At 34.3% G+C, this 23,639-nt stretch overlaps 5 protein-coding genes across 5 annotated transcripts; 2 read left to right on the top strand and 3 right to left on the bottom strand.

The window, feature by feature from the left end:
* Positions 1–260: 260 nt before the first annotated feature.
* Positions 261–10,575, bottom strand: LOC123659607 (aprataxin and PNK-like factor). Its single transcript, XM_045594811.1, has 7 exons — positions 10,381–10,575; positions 9,910–9,981; positions 8,000–8,330; positions 7,257–7,603; positions 1,906–1,994; positions 1,052–1,215; positions 261–491 (listed from the first exon to the last, which is right to left on the bottom strand). Exons 1-7 carry the CDS (start codon positions 10,474–10,476, stop codon positions 295–297), a joined length of 1,296 nt encoding a protein of 431 aa, XP_045450767.1. The 5' UTR covers positions 10,477–10,575; the 3' UTR covers positions 261–294.
* A 170-nt stretch (positions 10,576–10,745) lies between these two features.
* Positions 10,746–14,481, top strand: LOC123659608 (oxysterol-binding protein-related protein 11). Its single transcript, XM_045594812.1, has 5 exons — positions 10,746–11,114; positions 12,174–12,335; positions 12,633–12,730; positions 13,724–13,802; positions 14,337–14,481. The coding sequence occupies exons 1-5, from the start codon at positions 10,929–10,931 to the stop codon at positions 14,445–14,447; spliced, it is 636 nt and encodes a 211-aa protein (XP_045450768.1). The 5' UTR covers positions 10,746–10,928; the 3' UTR covers positions 14,448–14,481.
* Positions 14,482–18,160: 3,679 nt separating this feature from the next.
* On the top strand, positions 18,161–18,705 carry LOC123659935 (cytochrome c oxidase subunit 6B1-like). The gene is made up of 2 exons (XM_045595097.1): positions 18,161–18,414; positions 18,506–18,705. Exons 1-2 carry the CDS (start codon positions 18,350–18,352, stop codon positions 18,669–18,671), a joined length of 231 nt encoding a protein of 76 aa, XP_045451053.1. The 5' UTR covers positions 18,161–18,349; the 3' UTR covers positions 18,672–18,705.
* Positions 18,706–19,057: 352 nt separating this feature from the next.
* On the bottom strand, positions 19,058–22,760 carry LOC123659934 (cytochrome c oxidase subunit 6B1). Its single transcript, XM_045595096.1, has 3 exons — positions 22,632–22,760; positions 20,204–20,287; positions 19,058–19,319 (listed from the first exon to the last, which is right to left on the bottom strand). The coding sequence occupies exons 2-3, from the start codon at positions 20,281–20,283 to the stop codon at positions 19,151–19,153; spliced, it is 249 nt and encodes an 82-aa protein (XP_045451052.1). The 5' UTR covers positions 20,284–20,287; positions 22,632–22,760; the 3' UTR covers positions 19,058–19,150.
* LOC123659932 (serine/arginine repetitive matrix protein 5) lies at positions 20,307–22,575 on the bottom strand. Its single transcript, XM_045595095.1, has one exon. The coding sequence runs from the start codon at positions 22,352–22,354 to the stop codon at positions 20,462–20,464; it is 1,893 nt and encodes a 630-aa protein (XP_045451051.1). The 5' UTR covers positions 22,355–22,575; the 3' UTR covers positions 20,307–20,461.
* Positions 22,761–23,639: the final 879 nt, after the last annotated feature.

Below are 23,639 nucleotides of genomic sequence, written 5' to 3'. Positions count from 1 at the left end.
CTAAATAAAATTCAGCTTCATGTTTTTTTAAGATGTAAGGCATTAATTTTTCGACGGACATTTCTGAACTGTGGTAGACTTAAGAGTTTGTATTAATAACCGATAGTTTATTGAAATGAATATTATAAAAATTTCAAAACATTATTTGCACTATTTATTCTATTTGTTATTAACTTTTATTATTACTATAAAGCTTTAACATACATATCTTGATAGGAAATTGACTCACACATAACATAAAAAAGGAGTAAAATACTAAATACGAAAAACAATTTTATTTATACAACTTCATTTTTAAACATAATCTTCTGAATAATCATTTCTATCAGGTTTCCATTCATCAGACTCATCAGTTCCATACGGATCAGATTCCTGATCTGAACCGGAATCATTCCAATTTTGATTCTGAACCGCTCTACGGACTCTCTTCCCGGTTACAATATTTTGATCTGGCAACCCATCATATCTTCTGTTCTTTTTTATCTTCCGACCTGTCAGACAATTCCTTTTCATGAATAATTAAAAACCATTTTTTAAACGTTATATTATTTTTCGTGAACATGATTGTTATATCTTGTTAAATTACAATGTGGTATTTAAAACTCATAGTCATAGTCAACGCTGTCACCATCTTCATCCTCTACTTGGAAATGGTCGTCGTAAAAATTGACTGTGCGTGCATTTATGAAGAAAATATTGCCGCGTTTTTCTACAACTTGCATACCTGAAAAGAACGAATAACTTTTTTTTTAATATGTAGTTATTTATAATGTATGAAAGTTCGGTATTTGTAAATAAGGGGGAGTGACTAGATGTGACAAAGAGAATTTTTTTTTTAATGTTTTCTACATTTAAAAATATATATATTTAAATCTGAATGCTATTTCTAATTTCAAAATTATTTATGGGGTAGAGCCTAACTTATTAAAGTGTTACAAAAGCAGCAAAAGGAGAGGGAGATTTCCAAAACGTTGAAATTCCACGTGACATTTATGGATAGATCCTCACCTATTACTCATCTATCTATTTACTCATCTAACTATCTATATACCTGGTCCGGGCGGGGGCAAAGCGCCAGGAGGGTGATCATGGGCCCTCCAGTGTCTCAGGTCCCTCTTGCTGCAGGTCAACCCATACGGACACACGCCCCTCACTCCAGGGCCCCAATCTGGGTCACTCGGATGACTGAATTGATCCTTGTGTTGAGGATTCCTCCTGATAATTAAGGTTATAATTAATTTAAAAAAAAATCTTATTATTAATACGTAATAAGAAGGGATTATTAGTCTGTAATAAAAATTATTTTATAAAATTTATTTATCAAACATTATTTTTAACAGAATTCAAAAAATTGAGCTTCTCAATTGAACTGTACTTAAAATTTTAATGGGGGGTACCGATTTCCATGATTCTTATTTTATTCATAAACTAGTGCTTATCATGTGTTTCCTTTTTAGTCAGAAAAATGTGATAAGTAGTTTTTGAGATCAATAATGTTGCATATATGCATTTTCATTTTATTACTAGTAGGTGTAATTCTAAGTCATTTTCTTTTTTGTTTAAGAACGAATATAATTGTTTTAATATCATTTACACAAGGCATTAAAGGATATCACTATAATAAAGAATGTCTCTGTATCAGTTATTTGAAATTTTACAATATTCCGACTTCAATTACATCGACAAGTAATACAACGTAAATAGACGAAAAAAATTAACAAACGCACTAGTCGTCACTACGATTTTCGAGGGTTCCCCTCGATTTTTCTAGGATTCCTTCATCAGATCCTGGTTTCCTTATCATGGTACCGCCCTTGGAATATCTCTTTCCAACAAAAAAAAGAATTATTAAAATCAGTTCATAAACGACAAAGTTATATCGAATAGGAAATAATTAATATTTACCTATAACAATTTGCACCATATATGCACCTTTCCCTAGGTCTATTAGGCTTGTTGTTTGAAGGTAAGGCATTATTCACATTTGCACTTGCCTGTAAGAAAATAAGTAATTTGTAAACAAATAAAATATATCAAGACAGTTTCACATAAATTAGCTTTTTTCATCTAACAGCTGAACTGAGCTTAACTGAGGTAGGGCACAGCAGGAATTTAACTAACTAACTAACTAACTCAACTGGCTCAGTGACCCGAAGTGAGTCTTGGCCTCCGAAACAAGATTTCTCCACTTTGCACGATCTTGCGCGATTTCCCGCCAATTATTGGCTTGGATCTCACTCAAGTCTGCTTCAACCATGTCCCTCCAGCGGTACCTGGGGCGACCCACCGGTCTACGTCCAGTTGGTCGACCCAGATACGCTCTCTTAACTGCTCGATCCTCCCCCATGCGTTCGACATGACCGAGCCACCGCAACCGATGGGATTTGGTAACTCCAATGATGTTTGGCTCTGACACCAGGTTTGCAATTTCAGCATTGGTTTTTATTCGCCAGCTGCCATCTTGCCCTTTAGATGGTCCTAGGATCTTACGGTAAATTTTCCTTTCCGTAACCAGAAGCCTGTTCTCCTCTCTGAGCGTAAGTGTCCAAGCCTCACAACCGTACATTAGGATTGGACGAATGATGGTTTTGTAAATTGTGATCTTTGTCTTCCTACTAAGAAGCTTGGACACCAAGACCTTGTGCAGGGCTGCACTGCACCTCAAGGTGTTTTGTATACGGATCTGTATTTCTTCGTCACGTGTATTCGTATCGGTTACAGTGCAGACAGATACTTAAATTTCGACACTCCCTTGTATGTGGTACTTCCAACATGGAGGTCTTGTCTTGCTTCGCGAATATTCCTATACCGCTTCATGTAGAAGTACTCGGTCTTGTCATGGTTGATCAAGAGACCAACCTTTTTTGCCTGCTCTTCGAGTGTCATAGCGGCTAAAGCAACATCGTTAATGTGCTCCCCCAACAGGGCCAAATCGTCAGCGTAGCCTATCACCATATGCCTTCCATTCAGGTCAAGCCCCAGATCGAGTGTCATTAATCCTCTAATTACATGCTCTAACGGCCGAACCCAATATTCAATCTAAAGATAGAGATAGGTAGTTATCATCGACTGCTAATAACTAACTATCTATCCTTTGTAGTTGTCCCAATAATTCGCATAGGGGACTACTATCTCCAGTTAGCTGTAGATAGACCGGCTACCTGAGCTCTTCCTTACATTCCAGTATACGCAGCGTCACAGACGGCCTCAGTTATGTTACACAGATGTTTTGTAGTATTTAAATTTGTCATACAAATTTTATTCATATTAAAGTCCATATTTTTACGAAACAAGATTATTGTTTTATAAAAATATGGACAAATTAATTTTTACATAGACTTTTTAATTTATAATTAATGATATTATTTTAATATGGAATCCATGGTAAATCTAGTAACGGAACGTTTTAACACGACACGAAAAGACGCTACGACGCCATTACGCTTTATTGAATCGTCGTTTCGTTTGTATTTTTTTTTTACAAATCAAAATTCAAATTATACAAATCATTGCAAATTATACAATCATTCACCAAATTTTTTGTTTTATTCACAAGATGAGTAAAGTAAGTATTATTTCACAAGAAACTTATTATTTTTATTCAATTAATTGTTGCAAAAGAGCAATATCACTTGAACTGCTACTTGAACTTGAGTCTGCCATTATTTTTCACTCGAAATTAATTTTATTTTAAACAAAGAAAATACTTTTTCAATTAATAAATCTTAGTTATCCCCCGAAAACTATAGATCGGATATTGTTGTTACTAAAGATAACCAACGCTACTGACAGATAGAACTCTATTATTAATGGGACGCTTACACTGTCATTTTCATACGAACTGTTATCTCTGGTAAGCTATCCTCCCTCTCGTCGATAGACAGCTTTGAAGGATAGGATTGCCTATCGTCGACAAGTTTATTGGGTCAGTAAAATGAATGATAGATAGATATTTCTGTCTCTAGTAGGACATAACCAGAGATAGATTGAATATTGGGTTCGGCCGTAAGACAATATTGAAGAGCACTGGTGACAGGGCGTCGCCCTGTTTTAGACCGGTAATAACAGGAAATTCGTCGCTCAGCTCGCCGCCAACCTTTACACACATCCTGCTCACTCCGGTAGCCGCCACCACTAGGTCCACTAGCTTTCTTGGAATATTAAAATTCCTTAAAATGGCATACAAGGAAATTCGATCCACGCTGTCATATGCTTTCCTGAAGTCCACGAACAATGAGTGAATGCTCTGAGCGTATTCCCATTTCTTTTCCATGAGTTGTTTAAGAAGAAAAATCTGGTCAACCGTACTACGATTGCGTCTGAACCCACACTGATAGTCCCCTAAGACTTTTTCCGCATATGGTTCTAGCCTTTCCAGCAGTATGTATGACCAGACCTTATAAGCAGTCGGGAGCATAGCAATACCTCGGTAGTTCGCGCACTTCTTTTTGGAGCCCGTTTTATGAATTGGGCAAATAATACCCAAATTCCATTCCTGGGGCTGTACTCCAAGGTCCCACACTTTTTCCAGGAGTTCGAACATTTTGGACTGTACAGCGCTTCCACCATATTTCCATAATTCAGCTGGTATTCCATCCACACCTGGGGCCTTGTTGTTTTTAAGCCTCATTATCGCCCTACGAACTTCAAAGAAGGTGAGCGGTCCCAGTTCCTCCTGATTGTCATCGGCTAGTTGGATAATCGGCTCTGTCGGTGGGGGGCAATTGAGCAGCTGTTGGAAGTAATCTCGCCACATGCACTTAACGACATCTTTGTCTGTGACTAAGTTACCATGATCGTCTTCTAGCATTTGTGTATCCGGCTGATATCCCCTCCTCACTTCTCTAATCTCCTGATAGAACTTTCCGGTCTCGCCTGCCTTTATAAGTCGCTCCATGTCATGAACGATGTCGTTAAGATGTTGTCTTTTAGCCCTTTTTATTTGTCTTTTGGCCTCTATCCTCAGTTCGTCATATTTGGTCTGCCATCTGTCTTCCTGGTTTGCTAAGATTTTATATTTTCTTCTTTGTTCCACCACTTTTTCACATTGTTGATTCCACCATTTCTTTCTTCTCTTCCTCTTCTTTGTACCAATTACCGTTGTTGCAACTTCTTTTACCGTGTTCTTTATTCTATCCCACCCCGTCTCTATGTCCTCAATCATCAAGTCTTTAAATCTATTGCTTAGTTCTATGTGGAATTTCTCTCTGTGTCGTTTATCTTTTAAATTGTCTATGTTTAATAATGGTGTGTGTACTTTTGTAGTTATCTTATTTGATTTTATTCTACATTTTAATTTAATACCAATCATGTAGTGGTCGCTATCACAGTCGGCGCCTCTGTACGACCTAACATCTTGGATTGTATTTTTGTGCCTATCATCGATTGCAACATGGTCTATTTGATTAACGGTATGGCCATCAGGAGATCGCCAGGTACCTTTGTATATATCTTTATGGGGAAACATTGTGCTTTTTATAACCATTGATTTTGCTGTAGCAAAACTGATTAGTCTCAGACCATTATCGTTAGACTGGTCGTGTTTGCTGTGTCGCCCGATGGTAGGCACAAAAATTTCTTCCCGGCCAATTTTTGCGTTAAAGTCACCGAGGACTATCTTAATATCATAATTGGGTAGCTGGTCGTAAACCGCTTCGAGATGTTCATAAAAGCTGTCTTTAAATTCATCTTCAGCAAGTTCAGTGGGCGCGTATGCATTCAATATTGAAATATTTGAGAATTTGCCTTTTACTCGTAGTTGTTCTCCTTCTTCCCCACCACTGTAAAAGAGCACTGATTGGTTGTCAACATTGCATTCTCCTCGGCCCGGCCATCTTACCTCTTGGAGAGCTGCTATTCCGATATTATATCGATACAGCTCTTTATTAACTTGGTAGATAGCCCCGAGTCTATACAAGGAACGACCATTCCACGAAGCAATTCGGAAGTCCTTTAATTCGTGCCATTGGTCGTCGTTTTTGGGATCGGATCGTTTCTTTCTTGGTTTCGGTTTCGTAACTTGGTCTTTTTTGCGTGGGAGGGGCGTTAACCCGCCGCACAACCCCCATATTGCTGGAGGACCACACCCGTCAGAAGACAGCGAGTCCATCGGACTTAGCCGGAAGCGTAGCTAAGCTGTACTACCGACTTTTTCCTCCGTCCGTCACCCGGAGGCCGCTTACGCTAGCGCATTACACCGTGAGGGCCGATGCGGCGCGTCACTACAGGAATTTCCTGCTCAAAATTTGGAGCAGCCCGACTGGGGTAGTACCTCGACCTTACAGAAGATCACAGCAAAATAATACTGTTTTCAAGCAGTATTGTGTTCCTGTTGGTGAGTAAGGTGACCAGAGCTCCTGGGGGGATTGGGGATTGGGTCAGCAATGCGCTTCCGATGCTTTTGGTGTTGTAGGTGTCTATAAGCTACGGTAATCGCTCACCATCAGGTGAGCCGTACAATTGTTTGCCGACCTAGTGACATAAAAAAAAAAATCTAGATAAATATATATTATATATTTTTGTAAGTAATTTAACAAAAGAAATATTTTTGTAGTGAAAACTTCTTTAGCCGCGTTGGGCTCGTTTTGGTATGGGAAAGTCTTATACAATACCCATAAGCGCGCGTCACCGACATGCTCATGACTGGCTTTACTTACAGCGGCCGAGGGCTGTGCGCAGTAGACGCTTGTTGGATGGGTGAACTCTCTTGCGTTCGCGTCACCAACATGCAAATTTTAGTACTAAAAGTTCTAAGTTTTCACTTTTATCAGCAGTCTCTATAGCTGCCTTTTTTTTATTCGAAGCTACTTACTGCGATCGTTATTTTAAAATTCGAATCACCGGTCGAAATATTGGGTGTTTTAAAATAACAATCACAGTACGTCCCGTTGAATCAAGTGTTGATTTTTTCCTTTTTTATCACACTAGGACGGCAAGCAAGTGTACGGTCCATGGTAATGGTAAGTGGTTGCACTACTCTTTAGACAACGGCAACATCAGAAGCATCGCAAGTGCGTTGCTAACCCTACCCGACCCTTCCCAAGAGCTCTGCCCACCTTACTCGGCACATGAATACAAAACTACCTGAAAGCAAAATTATTTAGCTATGATCTTCTGTAAGGTCGAGGTTCTTCCCCAGTCGGGCTGCTCCAGATATTGAGTAAGATATTTCCTGCTATGCTCTACCTTAATGAAATAGTGTTCATACAGACAGATAAAAGTTTAAGAATTTATGAAATAATATATAAAAGTATTACTGCCTGATCACTCGGTCCTGGTTTTGCAGCATCTGGATCAACTTTCACTTTCACATCCTCTGTTTTAATTTTCTTAACATCACTAATGTCATCATTACCGACATCTGGACTATGAGATCGTTTAACTGATGGACTTGTGCTTGATTCGTTAGTATATTTACATTTTGGCTCATTTTCTGTCACATTTGTTGAGTCTGGCTCATTAACTACATTTGATGATGCTGGCTCATTAACTACACTTGATGAGGCTGGCTCATTCACTACATTTGATGAGGCTGGCTCATTTGATACATCCTCTGTTAGTGGCTCATTTTGTTGTTGTCTGTCTGTTTCATCATATTGATTATCTTAAATCAAAGAAATGTTAGAAAATAAAGTTATAGGTTAAGATTGGCATAAACAATTCATAACAAAAAAACATGTTGCTATTATAACTTCTAAAATCAATTTTTAAAACCATAAGAATGTAAATTGGTTACAAAATCTATTTTTAAATTTAATAATTCTTTAAAATAATTATACAAAAATGTTCTATCATATACTTGTCATATAAATTAAATTACTAATTTAACAAGCTTTGCTCGTTATGATCAGAATTTTCAATTATAAACGTAATTGACAATATTTTAAAGGACACAACTTAAATTTTATTTTATAATTTTTCATCATTAGTCTCTCATTAGCTCAAAAAACTATAAAATAAAATATAACTATACAATAAAATAATAATATATAAAACTTACTAATAATAGAAGGTGACTCTGGTCCATCATCTTTATTTAGAGTCTCGTCATAATTAAAATCGACAACTCTAGAATCATCACCATTACTTGTTTTATCGTCATTAGTTACATTTTGATCCTTAGCTTCTTCAAGTGGATATTCCTCTGTACATTTTTGAGTTTCCGAGTCCTCAGATTCAACTAACTCTAAACAATGAACTACTTCATACCAATATGTTTCCGGCAAAAGGCCAAATCTGTCTCCACTCTTTAATGTTATAGAATTTCCTTGTTTCAAGATCTCGGTCTCGTTTGTACCTTTTTTTGTGTAAAAACAAGGATTTTGATGCAACTGAAAATTTAAATATATCTATAAAAAAAAAAAAAATTGAAGTGTCTGTACGATTTTATTTTTGTGTTACCCTCACATTAGGAATTCTAAACATTTTTGAATATCATATCAAAAATTGACCGCTCCAGCGGGATTCGAACCCGCGTCTCCGACTGACCGTGTCGGCGCTCTAGCCAATTAAGCTATGGAACGATGTACCCGCTAGAGCGAAACTTTTGATATGATGATTTTTATTTTCGGTTTAAGCGAACCGTGGCGCCGTCTATAGTGAGTTCTTTACAGAGACCCGTAACTATTCAAAGTTTCATATTACAATGAAAATCTTTGACAGGAGACGACACCATGCTATTTTTAATATGTACGATTTTATTTTTGTGTTACCCTCACATTAGGAATTCTAAACATTTTTGAATATCATATCAAAAATTGACCGCTCCAGCGGGATTCGAACCCGCGTCTCCGACTGACCGTGTCGGCGCTCTAGCCAATTAAGCTATGGAACGATGTACTGAATAGTTACGGGTCTCTGTAAAGAACTCACTATAGACGGCGCCACGGTTCGCTTAAACCGAAAATAAAAATCATCATATCAAAAGTTTCGCTCTAGCGGGTACATCGTTCCATAGCTTAATTGGCTAGAGCGCCGACACGGTCAGTCGGAGACGCGGGTTCGAATCCCGCTGGAGCGGTCAATTTTTGATATGACATTCAAAAATGTTTATTGAAGTGTCTGTTTGTAATATTAAAATAACCTGTTTTTACTAAATGCATATGGTTGTATACATGGTACATATACCAAAATAACATTTTTACAATTTTCGTCTGTCTATTATATCTGTGAAAGTGCTTTTTCTAAGGCGGGAGTTTTGATTAACAACCAACGTACAAGGCTTACATCGAGTGAAGTGGCAAAACTAATGTTCCACATGGCAAAAAAAAACTTCAAAAATAAAACTACAACAAATTTTTGTGTAAATAAAATCATTCTACAAGTGTATATACTCTCGATTTTGAACAGTAAATAAAAATATTGTCTGTAATTATTTTGTAAATAACACAACCAATGAACTTCTAAGCACGCCAAACTTTTTTCTAAGAGTAACCTGGTAGTACATAACTTATATTGCCTAAAATATGATAATCGATATATTGTAACATCAATTACATAATAGGAAGAAAGGAATATTATCAAAATCATAAAAAAAAAATTTTGATAAAATTTGATGTACCTGAAGCGTAACGAGAGCAAACTGCTAGTATTCAATAATTTATAATATGTAATGTTTAACAGTGAGCATCAAAACACGTCGTAATAATATTATAATGTAAAACATAAAAGGCGTTTTAAAGTAGCCTATTGTTATAACATATTATTAATATATAGCCGTTGCAAACACCTCTACTAATTACTGAGTACATGTAACCAATTTTTTATGGTGTGGGTTAAAATTTAGACATGACTAAGGTGGCAATGGCAATAAATGCATGTAAAGAACTGATATCGTTAAAACAATTTATAATACAAAGAGATATGCTCTGTGTATATATCTCAAAATTTTCTTGACTTATAAAGACTTACCGCTTTAACTGTTATCGAGTCATCATTAACTACTAATTCTCCATGCTCACGAGATATGCGTTTATCATTGCACTGTAAAAAGAGACAAAACTTATGAGATATTATAAGTTTACACGAACAAAAATTATTACTATGTCAACTAATAGTAAGAAGTGCGCACTTAAATAATGTTTACCTATTTATTTATTTATATGTTATGAAATGTATGTTTAGCGAATGTTTTTAAAAATAATTTCGGTAAGGCTTTAGATTAAAAACCGTCGAATTGTCTAAGCTCAAAATTTGACCGTTTATCGGCATAATTTCGTTAAAAAAAGTAACCCTAACCTATCTAACTTCCAAATTAGATCGTTTGTCGACATAATTTCTTTACAAAAAAAATAACCCTAACCTATCTAACTTCAAAATGACCGTTCTTAATCTTTTAATATATTACAAACTTATTTAGTTAAGAGATTACAAATGACTCACATCTAAAAGTTTTCCTCGTCCAATAATATGTTCACCGCGGTTTAGTTGAATTTTAGCACAATCTATTGCATCGGTTCTAATTAATTTTATAGTCATTTTACATTTAAATTAAATGTTTATTATAAAAGTATTTTTTTTTACAATTAACAAGAAACAACGCAAAACGATACATTCAAATTTGACAAACACATCACAACATTGTCGAATTTTGACAGTCAATACTACATAAACGTTGCTTTTACGTTTTAAAAGTCATTGAAGTACTCCTACACTAAAGCTAAACATGTAATTTATAAGTGAAGTAGTCTCTTAAAATCTAAAAATATTTATATGTAAATAAATTTGTCAATATTATCAGTACTAGTATTTTGCTATTTTACTATATACTATCCTCAGAATACTATCATAATCTTAATGAAAAATGATAATTGCTTTTCAGTGTCATGTTGTCAAACTTGTTCTTTTGTCAATACTCAATTAATAATCGTTTAATCGTTTTGTAAATAATGACATTATATAGTTAAATAAAAAATAATTTTAAATAAATCATGATTAAAGCAACAAGCTTAGGGTCAAACCGGCCGCTTTCTGGTCAACTTTACAAATATACAAATGTAGTGAAGGGGTGGCAGCAGAGATGGTTTGCAGTTGATCCAGAAACTGGGGTATTATCGTATTATTTGTTTGATGGACCTGGGGATACTGTTCAGCCAGGTCAGCCGGCGAGAGGAGAGGTAATGTACTATCATCCTTGTGTTTTAATGATTTAAAAAACTTTTTCTTTATGATGAATGCCTTTTAAACACTTTTCAGGTGAAATTAATAATTGATATCTCTATGATAATATGAGATGTAAAAGCAACTCCGTAGGAGCTTAAAACTAACTTTTTATCACCTTAGTTCTAAAATATGTCTCAAAGATTATTAATGCATACCATTTCAAATTTATTAATAAGTACCATAAAACTTACAAGGAAGAACATTGTTTATACCTACTACATTTTTGTGACTCAAGTCGATTTGCTTTTTAACCGACTTCCAAAAAAGGAGGAGGTTCTCAATTCGACTGCATTTTTTTTTTTATGTATGTTACATCAGAACTTTTGACCGGGTGGACCGATTTCGACAAATTTTGTTTTAACCGAAAGGTAGTGTGTGCGTGCCAATTGGTCCCATTTAAATTTATTTGAGATCTAACAACTACTTTTCGAGTTATATCTAATAATGCGTTTTTACTTGATGATTTTTTCGTTGACCTCTGTTGTATTATACCGCATAACTTTCTACTGGATGTACCGATTTTGATAATTCTTTTTTTGTTGGAAAGAGGATATCCCTAGTTTAGTACCATGATAAGGAAACCAGGATCTGATGATGGGATCCCAGAGAAATCGAGAGAAACTCTTGAAAATCCGCAATAACTTTTTACAGGGTATACCGATTTTGATAATTTTTGATTTAATCGAAAGCTGATGTTTATCATGTGGTCACATATAAATTTTATTGAGATCTGATAGCTACTTTTTGAGTAATCTTTGATAACGCGTAGTTACTTGACTATTTTTTCGTCGATCTACGTTGTAATACTCGTCGATGTAATTGAAGTCGGTTTTTTTTTCGTTTGCGAGCAAACACAATTATGTATGTCAAGCATTATTTTGAATGTCTAGAATCTAGATATTGGTGCGTAAAAAGCACATAGTTATTTAATGATGGATTATTATTCTCATTTCTTATATGGCACAGTCTTAATGTGAGAAGTGTACATTTAACTAATTTTACATTATTTATAGGCACACTTAGCAGCTGCAGTAATATGTCCAAGTGACGAAGATTCCAAAACATTTACTATAAACTGTGCATCAGGAGATATGTTAAAATTGAGAGCTACAGATGCCCGAGCTAGACAAGAATGGGTCAATGGACTGAGAGCCATAGCAGAGATTCATACTAAGGTATTGTATAGCATTGAAATATAAACTTTAGAAATCAAGTGACATAAATATAAAGTGTGTTAATATATTGTTTTTCACTTTAATATAAACAATATAGTTCCTTTAAGTGAATGTTATGCAAGATATGCTTAAGAAAATTTAAAAGAAACTTGAGAAGAGAACAATGAATGTTTATAGTAAAATTTTGAGTGCAACACTTTTGAAACAAAATTTATTTTGTTAAAAAACATAATCTTAAATGATGATGATAAATAAAAAAAATTGTTAAACCTTTGATATAAATCATGATATATTTAGGCAATGGGAGCTAATCCTCCCTTGCAACCTCGTGAGCAGCTTGCAGTACATGACGCCATGGCTTCAGCTCGACAACAATTACAAGCTACCGAACTAAGGTAAAAATGACTTTTTTTTCAATATGTTTGTTTAATTTTTTTTCCATACCTAACTAATATTATTTTAGTCTAAAGCAATTTTTATTACATATTAATCTAAAGATTTAACAGTCTGCTTAAATAAATTCTGTATAGATTGGCCGGCCTATTTATTGGAAATAAGCTGTAAAAAACAAACCATGATAATAGGACAGAAATAGTAGCTATAAAAACAAATTAAACCACGTAGTCCTCTAGCCGTTCGATACAGGATTGATTTATTTTTTTCCCACTAGGTCGGCAAACAAGCTTACGGCTCACCTGATGATAAGAGATTACCGTACCTTATAGACGCCTGCAACACCAGAAGCATCGCAAGTCAAGTTGTCACTAGGTCGGCAAACAATCGCACGGCTCACCTGATGGTGAGCGATTACCGTAGCTTATAGACACCTGCAACACCAGAAGCATCGCAAGCGCGTTGCCGACCCAATCCCCAATCCCCCCAGGAGCTCTGGTCACCTTACTCACCAACATTAACACAATACTGCTTGAAAACAGTATTATTTTGCTGTGATCTTCTGTAAGGTCGAGGTATTCATTGCTGTTAAAAAATAATTTATAAGTTTTAAAGATTTAAGAGTAAAACTTACACATCTGTTAATATTTTGAAAGGAATCAACAATCAATTTACTTGATATATTGACTCACATAAAACATTGTTTCAAATTGAAAATTATGATGATTGGTACACTTTAGCCTGTAATATCCACAACCACAAAAATACTATTTACTCTGTAGAAATATATATATATAGTAAGTATCTGTATATCGATGTATGTGTGTGTGAATAAATTATTTATTATTATTATTATTATTATTTATATTCCACTGCTCATAGGCCTCTTACCCCATGTAGGAGAAGGATCATATAGGATGATTGGTACATAACAACTTATTTTTATTTTTTGTTTGTAGCTTGTATGTTTATATTATATATATTTTATTTTGTAGTGATGCAGCACTCGCAAGATGTATTGAGTCATCTGACTCACCATTTCCTCACACAGATCCAGATTTATTGCTTTTAAAGGTATGAATTAAAGTTATATACAACTAAGTATAGATTTGTGTTATTTTGTTATTCTTTCAGAACTACTGATAATGATTTTGAACTGTGGTAAAAATTTTGGGATAATAGCTAAAATAAAACATATGATCCTGTTAATCTGGAAATTATATATTATGACCCGGCAATCGTTGTCTTGCCGCTAAACGCTATTAAAAATAGAGGTTGATGATAGAGGGTTGAAAATTTAGGGTTGTATGTATTTTTTAATGTTGTATCATAAAAAAATAGAAATTAAAAATTTTGTCTAAAAAATAAAAAATAAAAATTTATGGGTGGACTACCCCTAACATTTAGGGGGATGAAAAATAGATGTTGGCCGATTCTCATAGATACCGGATAAGCACAAAAAATTTCATCAAAATCGGTCAAGCCGTTTCGGAGGAGTATGGCAACGAAAACTGTGACACGAGAATTTTATATTATATATTATATTAGAATTACATATTCTATAATGATGAAAATTCTAAATCATAAAACTTTTTTTTTTATTTAAAGGCCACCTCCGCAGCCAGTATGCAGTGTTTATTACAATGTTTAGGCATCCTTCTCAGACAGCAACAGTATGCGACCCTTAGCATTTCCAAAACTTCGAGTAATGACCAGTAGCACTACTTATGTAATTATAACACATTATTATTATTTTCATTATATTAATAATATTTAATATTATTTCAATAATAATTGCTAACTAATGTAGGAAATATAATGTATTTATTATAAATGTACACAATGCTTTTATTTTTTAAATTGTGTGTTTTCTATGTGGGTAGTTTTAATTTAAAAAAAACGCTATTCTGTAGTTAAAATATAAATAAATATTTAATTATTATGTATCGGATTTTCGCTCGAAAAAGTTATATTTTTTATACCTAATAGGTAGAATAAATATGATTTAATATTTTTTATATCTGTGCTTGCTTATGAATATATAAATTTATACTTATCAATATTTTAATTATTAAAACTTCAAAACTTTTTTTGTGACCAGTATTAGAAAAAAATGCTCTTAAAATTATAGAAATAAAAAAATTCTTGCCTTCGATAAAAAACATGCTTAAATACCTATGTTGGAACAAAATTCTATATCGGTATAATAATTTTTTAGCTAGTAATATATTAGCAACATATAATAGTAGGTGTATTGATGAGCCGATTAATTTTCTGTCTATCATAATACACTACTCTACTTTTATTTTTTTTATAGATAGGTAGGTACTTAATCTATATATATGAAAGCAGCTTTTTTCACAATTTCTCTATAACTTTTAATTAATTGTTTTTTTTTTTTTTCTTTTCAATTAAAAATACATATATGTTGCCTTTAATAATAATCTTTTTTAATGAGAAAGTCAAATTATGTAAAAAAATAATGAAAACTTTGAATTTGTTTAACTTTTTTGTATCTTTACATGTATTTAAATAATTAAAATTGTGTTTGTTTAAATGCGTACACGAATGAAGCGAATTATATTTTAATTTAATTTCTGTATATTTGAATTAAATGTTATCTTTTATAGTGGTATTGTTGTATTATTTATCTACGCGTGAAAGCCAAAAAAAACATAATAATTGCTAAATAATTTTTGCTAGCAAACGAAACAAAACCGACTTCAATTACATCGACAAGTAATCACTTCAGCCTATCGCAGTCCACTGCTGGCCATAGGCCTCCACAAGTTCGCGCCAAAAATGGCATGAAATCATATATGTTGCCCATAGTCATCACGCTGGGCATGCGGGTTGGAGAGCGCAAAGCTGGCTTTGTCGCACTAACGCCAACAGTCGACAAGTAATACAACGTAAATAGACGAAAAAAATTAACAAACGCACTAGTTGTCACTACGGTTTTCGAGGGTTCGCCCTCGATTTCTCTGGGATGCCATCATCAGATCCTGGTTTCCTTATTATGGTACCAACCTTGGGATATAGCCTTTCCAACGAAAAAAGGATTATCGAAGCGGTTCATAAACGACGAAGTTTTCCGCGAACATACATAAAAAATATATAGGTAGGTACCTATATACGGTCGAATTGAGAAACATTCTTTTTTAAAGTCGGTTAAAAATAGAAAAAAATAGAAATTATATAAAGATAGAGATTTGTAATAAATTTTATAAATATAGTTTACCTTTACTATTTTAAACCTATAATCTATTGTAATTACAAAATATATATTACATATGTACTTAATTCTTTTTCCGTGTAATTTGAAATAAAAATATTTGTAAGCATTCACCAGCTGAGCTTACTATCCCCAAGTCAAGCGTGCGTAAAAAGTTTTACTTCAAAGCAGCTTCAGTTTCAGACTGGTCTTATAAAGATCAATATTTTCTTGGCACAATGCCAAAACATGCGCAATATGTGAATTTTATAGTAACTACGTACAACAAAGGCGAAGGCTATAATAAAATAGGCTAAGAAATAGTTAGGTTTTACGTCCTTTTTAGTAGTATTTTATATGTAACTAGCTGTGCCCGCAACTTCGTCCGCGTGGAATTCAACAAAAAAGTTATGTTCAGCAGTTCGCAGTTACAAATAAATACATTTTTAAAATAGACGTACCCTAAGTTACTCCCGAAGTCCCGTCAAAATCGGTTCAGCCGTTTCAGAGATAGCCGGAACAGACTGACAAAAAGTTGTAAAAAGTGTTTTATTTTGGTATATGTACCGTGTATTTATCCAAATGGATTTAGTAAAAAGCGGTTATTTCAATAATACAAACAAATACTCCAATTTTATTTATTTGTAGGTTAGACTAGCTGATGACCAAACAAACGTCTTGTAAAAAATTAATACCTATAGTAGGTAAGTATCTCAAGTTCTAAGAAGCGTATTACGATTAAACACGAACCAGAGTAATACATCTGCGAAAACTGCATCAAATCAAGTTTTTGTACGATGATAGGAAAAACGTATGCCTATTCGGTACGTATACGTATAGCATTTCGGTGTTCCATTTGCCCTACGATGACTCTTCATACATTTTTTTCTTCAAATATCCCATAAAAGTGCAGACATATCAGTAACTGTTTTTTTATACCTATGTAGCTACTAGCTATACATATATTAGTAAATTTGGTTAGTAAAAGGTATAGCAGGAAGTATAGGAAGATGTGTCTCGGACTTAGACGTACTTCAAACTTCAACCTTCGTTAGACTTTCAAAATGACTGCGCTCCGTGTCACTAAGCAACACAAGTCAGAAATTATTTAAATGAAACATACCTCAACAGATGGATAGGACGCAGTGGACCAATTAGATAGCCTCCACGCTCACCTGACCTCAATCCTATCGATTTTTTCATTTGGGGCTATTACAAAGAAATAGTACACGCCCGAGAATGTTTGAGTGAACAAGAGCTGAGACAAAATATTGCAGATGTCCAACGTGTTGTTAGAGAGAAAAGAGAAGCATTTAGACGATTAAAACAATTTTTTTTTACGAAGATGTCGTATGTGGATTGCTGCTGGAGGTGGCGCCATTGAAATATATTATTTAACATAATGATCTCGTTCTTACTTAAAACTTTTCTTATCCAACCAACACAATAGGTTTCCAGCATTTTCTAATCATTATTATTATATTATTTTATTTAATCATTATTGATTAATTAGCCTTAGGAATGATAGATTTTTTTTTTTAAATCAATTGGCTAATTTTAAGAATTCTCCGTCTTGCTGTCTTTGAAGACCGATCTTAGCCAAATTTTCCATATACGGTTCCAGTACGACTTTTCTTTTATTATTATGAAAGCTGAGAGTCTGGTGCATTTTTAAGACTAAATAAGAAATAATAATGTTATCTGTTTAGATTTTTAATTTAAAGTTGAAAATTTAAGTCCTAATTCAGGGAACGTAAATTTTTAACTTGACATTTTCATAACTTGCATCAAAGCTACGAAGCTGATTATTTTATGCATAAAAGTTCAACTCATGCGAATTTAGTTGCAAAAAATAAAATTCAAAAAAGTCTTTTGCTTTTTTTAGAAATTTTTAAAGATGGTCAAGACAAAATTTCTCAAAAAATCGAAAAAAAATCATAACTCCTAAACTATAAAAAATCGCGGAACATACATGGGCGTGATTCGGATACCCCACAACATTTTCATTTCATTCTTCATTTTCATTCACACCGGGGCCAATTTTTTTTTATGACGTCAATTGGCCACTTGTATAGGTCAGACAAAATATAATATCAGTTTCCAGATAGCTTCATTCGTAACTCATATTAATAATTATTGATCAAATTATTCGTCTAATTCTATACTGAATCCTTTCAATGAAATATTATTTTCATTAAATAAAAAAGATCTTATTTTAATGGGAAGAAAATAAAGTTAAGTTGCGAATGTGCTCTATTTTGATTATAGAGGTTTAATTAAAATTTTATGCCACTAGAATGACATGAATTAAAAAAAAATTACCCACATTATTTATCAATAGACTGTTTTGGACGTTTTTAAAAATTCTTATTCATCTTATTTTTATATAATTATTTAGAAATAAAAAATGTGCGACGAAGAATTTAGGACTTTACGCATAGATCCACGTTATCCATTTCAAAATCAAACGAGGTATGTAATGGTCTTATATCAGCTGCTGAAGAAATAAATACGAACTATAATTTAATAAACTATTGATTTAAAAAAAACTATTGATTTTTAGGGCATGCTACGACAACTATTGCGATTTTTACAAATGTACTCGTTTGCTGGGCGATGTTGACGACTGCAAGATATTCAAGAGATATTTCCAAACAATCTGTCCAAACTTTTGGATTGAACACTGGGACGAATTACGAGAAAAGGGCGCCTTTCCAGGCCCCATTTAAATTTTATAATTAAATAAATTGAAGGTTGTTTTCATATAAGACTATTATTTATTTAATTTAAATTGTCTGTTTAACTCAATATCCATCATATCGACTATGTAATTGGATTATTAATCAGCTTATCAAGCAAGCATATCTGTTACGGGTATCAGTTGCTTTTCTAATTCAATTCAAATATCTCCCCTTCTAACTATACATAGGCGTATTCCACATTTACCTTGACACAAATTTTGTATCTTTTATAAATCCTATTTTTCAATTAAAACTAACCTTTACTGACTAATATGACTGCCAGGAAAGCACATTTGACAATTTGCTTTTCACTTATTGGTGGAGAGGAATGTTCACAATTCAAGGAACAGTTCTATACGTCAAATTAAACAATATTAACTGTTAACTCATTTATTCTAATTACGCAGCCTAAAGGAAATTAAAAATATAAAATAATAGGTCTAAACTGCTCTGGATGAGTTTAGAATTTATATTCTGCCAGGGAAAGTGCCATCGGCGCGTTGTCCGTCCCACTTGTCGACCCACTCATTAGGGCAAAGGGATTTGTATACACGTTTGAAGTAGTTGCAGGGCTCGTAATTTTCACCTCGGACCTTCTGGCATCGGTGGAAGTCAAGGTAGCTTTGATAGCAGTGCCTGAAAAATTTACAATATAGTTTGTAATAAAAAAGTAAAAAATATTTGACAGTGTATATTTTTTACTACTAGGGCAAACAAGCTTACGGTAACCCACCTAATGGTAAGTGGTTACTGTTTTTTTTTTTTTTTTATAATGCAATACACACACGGTCATCTGTTCCTAAAGTAAGCAACTTAATGCTTGTGTTATAGGTAACAGCCGACTGGTATATAGCTACATTTTTTTTTTTCGATAAACATACTTATAATTAATACATATATAAATATATAAATAAATATTTATATTACACCCAGACTCAGGGTGGGAATCGAACCCACAACCCTCAGAGCAGAAAGCAGGGTCACTACAAACTGTTCTCTAGATGATTTAAAAAAAATTAATAAATTGACAGCCAACAAAATAGATGTGTGTAAAATTGTTAGTTATAAAATGGATATATTATAAATTCTTGTTGTTAATTGTATGTCGTGTCGTTATCATGCAAAAAAAAAGTTGTTTTGTTGAAATTTTTCTCTTAATTGAAGTTATGTGTTTTTTTTTATTAGATGCTAGCTGATACTATAGACATTATCCTGTCTTGCAAGCTGTTGAACATGTTACTTTTAAATAATTGTTATGATTTCTGAAATTTCGAGAACCTTTTTTAAGTGTTAGTAAACTCAAAAAAAGTATTAATAAAATCGCTAATCTTTTTCAAGTTATGTTGTGACAAAGGTAAATGAGATAAATATTTATATACATAAATATTTGAATAATGTAAGACAATGATTTTCCGATTTCGAGTTCTTATTTATATTTTGACTTACTGTTTTGTGACTGACTGATTGGATTGACCTTTGATGTGAGTTCTTCTTTCCTGTCATAATAATAAAATTTTTACCTTGTCTGATTCTGGTTAGGGAACCGCGGATCAAAAGGAGCGGTTTTGATGTCGGCTGGTGATTTGATCATTTCAGGCATTTTACTGCAACGAAAGAACAAACTAATCATTCTCATGATCCTTTATTGGAAATCTTTCTTCATATTAAAATATACTAAGTAGTTCACAAACATGTGTTATCATTAAAATTATGATAAAATTAAAAATAATAATAACATTAATAAACTGCATGCATATGCAGTGTTGGTAATAAAATATTTATTTGACGAGGGGTCTAGTCTTTCGCTCTTCTTCACACGATGTCTCTCTGTACTTTTTAACTTCCTGCATGTAAAGTGACCACGCATCTTTTGGTGTGTTGTCTACGGTCTGCTCATCAATAGCCTTAGCTTTTTTAACTAAACCAGTCTTGAGTACTCTCCCGCCGCGTCTTTTGCCTATAAAAGGCAGGACGGGTTTTTTGATAATGGGTTTCGCTTCTGCAGGTTCGGCTTTTTTAGTCTCTTCTTGCATCTTTTTAAACATTTCTAGGAAACTTCCATCATTCTTTATTGGTATCGGAATTGGTTTCGATTTGGATGTGGAAGGCGCGTGCATAAATTGATCAGGCGTGGGTAAGAGTTCAGCAAAATTAGGGCCTTCTAATTCGGGTGGATCACCATAATGAACATCGTCAACTCGAGTAGATTCTATGGCTCCGGGGGGAGGCTTTACTTCCTTCGGAGGAGTTCGAGATCTCTCTGCTTTTTCTTGTCTACTTCTATGCATTTTCCAAAATCGCTTTCTATCTGCAACCGTAAATTGTCCCCTACATTCATCATCACTCGGAGAAACACTACGACTTCTGCTGTGTGATCTAGAACTACGAGATTTTGATCGTGACTTTGACCCCTTTGGTGTTCTCGACCTCCTATTTCTAAATCGCGAACTGGAATGATGTCGTGAAGTCGATCTCCCCTTAGCGACAGATCTATCCCTCGATCGACTTTTACTTCGCGATCCGTGTTTCGGTTTCCGTCTTATACGCCTCTTATCATCTGATCTTGTAGACGATCGACTTGACGAAGATGACCTACTTCGGCGTGATTTCGGAGTGCATGAGCGTTTACGTTTACTTTTAGGAGTTAAAGATCGAGAACGCGAGCTTGAACTCGAGGATGAGCGAGTTCGGGCGTAACACCGAGGTGGTGTGACCGAAGAGTCTTTAGGTTTTCGTGGTGGAGTTAAAGATTTACGATATTTAGTTTTTCTCTGGGGAGATCTTTCAGATTTTTTATTTGGTTGAGTGATAGAAGACTTTGACGATTTTTTTTGAGATTTCGGAGAATCAGAATCTTTCCTCGGTGGAGTATAAACATCCCTTTGTCGTCTATCTTTCGACTTTGAACTTTTCTTGTATCCATGTCTCTTGTTGCTTATAGATTCCTTGTCAGAGCTAGAAGATCTACTCTTTAACCGTTCTTCATTGTCATAAGACCTATTGCGAGAGTTACTTCTACCTTTTAATGGTGGTGTCATTGAACAATCTTCTCTTGTCTTACTAGAGGTTTTAAAAGATCTGTCAGATCGTGATGATTGTGATGAATCAGATTGTCTTCTTTTTTTGGTTTTCTTAGGTGATCTCGAATATGACCTAGATCTATAACTTGAACGGTCACTAGAAGAATATTTCGAGTGTTTCTGTTTTGAGGCACTTCTCGATTTACGTCCCCGACTTCCATCATAGCTGCTTTCCCGTTTCTTAGAGTACTCTCGATCTTTCCTCTCGTATGGTGATGCGCTCCTGGAATTAGATCTGTACGATTGTCGTGAACGATCGTACTCACGAGATCCGTGAGCAGGCCGCGAACGGTCACGGGCGTATTCATAGTTTTCGAGCTGCTGTGAGGGATACACGTTCCTAGAACTATCATAGTAGCCACCGTCAGCTCTCTGATAATACGTAGAATCGTAATTATAACCATAACCAGGGGCACCGAAGCCTTGATAGTCGTACTGAGGCGGGCCGTACTGACTGTAGCTGACCCCAGTCCAGGGATCGGTGGTGGGCAAGGGCGCAGCGTGCGGGGGCGCGCGCTGCGGCGCGTAGTCAGCCTCGGCGCCCGGTGGACCGCCGTCCCAAGCGCCCGACTCGCCACGATACGAGGACATACTTATACGAGCCTCTTCGCATAACCTGCGGCAGTTTGTAGGTATGCACACACCTACAAACAGAATAACTTTTCGGTGTAGACAACAACTCTACGCTCCCCGTTTGTGATATCGCTCGCACAACGTTAGTCATTTTTCGTTGTAAATTATTTGACGAGAAACAATTAATTACGTAATACACGTCCGTATTTTGAAGATTGTAAATAGATAAGGCATGCGTTACAAATGAAGCGAGTTATTCAAAACGAATTAGGAATACCTGACTTTTCATGCTCACCTTTTGGTTTGTTCAAATTATATTTTCCTCAAAAATTGTTCAATAGAAAATGGCAGCGAACACATTCGCTTCGGAAATGTCACAGACAATATAGATAAGCATGGCCGTTCAGATATAGTCTATGCTAAATGCAGATAATTGGTTGGGAGTCAGTAGCAAGAAGAAAATTCAAGTATTTTTTATAAAACAGATCATTTTAATGTACATTACAATTATTGTTTAGATACTATAATTCTTACAAGATAAATAGTAATAGTAATTAACCCTCATCTACACTGTAGATGTCTATAAAAAACTAAAAATGATATGTTTGTGTTTTTTTTTGAGAAACATATTCATAATTGGTTATACATACAGTGCAGTTGATTTTCCACGGGCTCCGCAACTCGACGTCTTATCGCGCCTATTTTGCTCGGAAAGTACAGTTATAATAATTCCTAAACAAATATTTTCTCGCTGAATTAATTTATTAAATGTTTTATTAACATTATTATATACGGAAAACCATTTCAAATTGATGAAAGGAGATAAATGTAGATTTTTTTTTTTTTTTTTTTATTCTACGTTCAATGGTTCAAATTAATCAACATAATTTTTAGTATTAGTTATATAATATAATGTATATACCCGTATCAGGGCTGCCAAGTGCACAAAAAGTGTGATCGTACGTCAATTACAAAAAAAAAATCGTATGCTAAGGAAATTTTGAAATAAGAAGATCGTACAGCCCTTTAAGACTAAGTACTAATTTTTTATTATAAATTATCAAAATTCGTTTAGTTTTAGAAAATAAATGTAATAAAACTATTTGTTACACTCATATAAAATTTTCTGTGGTCATATTTTTTAATAAAAGAATTTGTTGGGTTAAACTTCGTAAAATTTTCGTTTCTTCTTAATTGATTGCTTAGCTAATAATTTGCACTTACGTGTATCATTGGATAAACTGTTTCTAAGTTTTGTTTTGATTAAATAAACTTTGCTGAATGCTCGTTCACAATCTGCACA

The sequence above is a fragment of the Melitaea cinxia genome, chromosome 14 (genome assembly GCF_905220565.1).
Source record: "Melitaea cinxia chromosome 14, ilMelCinx1.1, whole genome shotgun sequence".
Lineage (NCBI taxonomy): Eukaryota > Metazoa > Arthropoda > Insecta > Lepidoptera > Nymphalidae > Melitaea > Melitaea cinxia.
This window is presented reverse-complemented; position numbering and strand designations above follow the sequence as displayed.

Coding starts and splice junctions, on each gene's coding strand:
- LOC123659607 (XM_045594811.1), bottom strand. CDS start 10,476: ATGACTATAAAATTAATTAGAACCGATGCAATAGATTGTGCTAAAATT. Junction 9,982..10,380: donor GACGAGGAAAACTTTTAGAT/GTGAGTCATTTG, acceptor CTCTTTTTACAG/TGCAATGATAAACGCATATC. Junction 1,216..1,905: donor TATGGTGCAAATTGTTATAG/GTAAATATTAAT, acceptor CTTAATTATCAG/GAGGAATCCTCAACACAAGG.
- LOC123659608 (XM_045594812.1), top strand. CDS start 10,929: ATGATTAAAGCAACAAGCTTAGGGTCAAACCGGCCGCTTTCTGGTCAA. Junction 11,115..12,173: donor GTCAGCCGGCGAGAGGAGAG/GTAATGTACTAT, acceptor CATTATTTATAG/GCACACTTAGCAGCTGCAGT. Junction 12,336..12,632: donor TAGCAGAGATTCATACTAAG/GTATTGTATAGC, acceptor TGATATATTTAG/GCAATGGGAGCTAATCCTCC.
- LOC123659935 (XM_045595097.1), top strand. CDS start 18,350: ATGTGCGACGAAGAATTTAGGACTTTACGCATAGATCCACGTTATCCA. Junction 18,415..18,505: donor CCATTTCAAAATCAAACGAG/GTATGTAATGGT, acceptor ATTGATTTTTAG/GGCATGCTACGACAACTATT.
- LOC123659934 (XM_045595096.1), bottom strand. CDS start 20,283: ATGCCTGAAATGATCAAATCACCAGCCGACATCAAAACCGCTCCTTTT. Junction 19,320..20,203: donor CCTAACCAGAATCAGACAAG/GTAAAAATTTTA, acceptor TAAATTTTTCAG/GCACTGCTATCAAAGCTACC.
- LOC123659932 (XM_045595095.1), bottom strand. CDS start 22,354: ATGTCCTCGTATCGTGGCGAGTCGGGCGCTTGGGACGGCGGTCCACCG.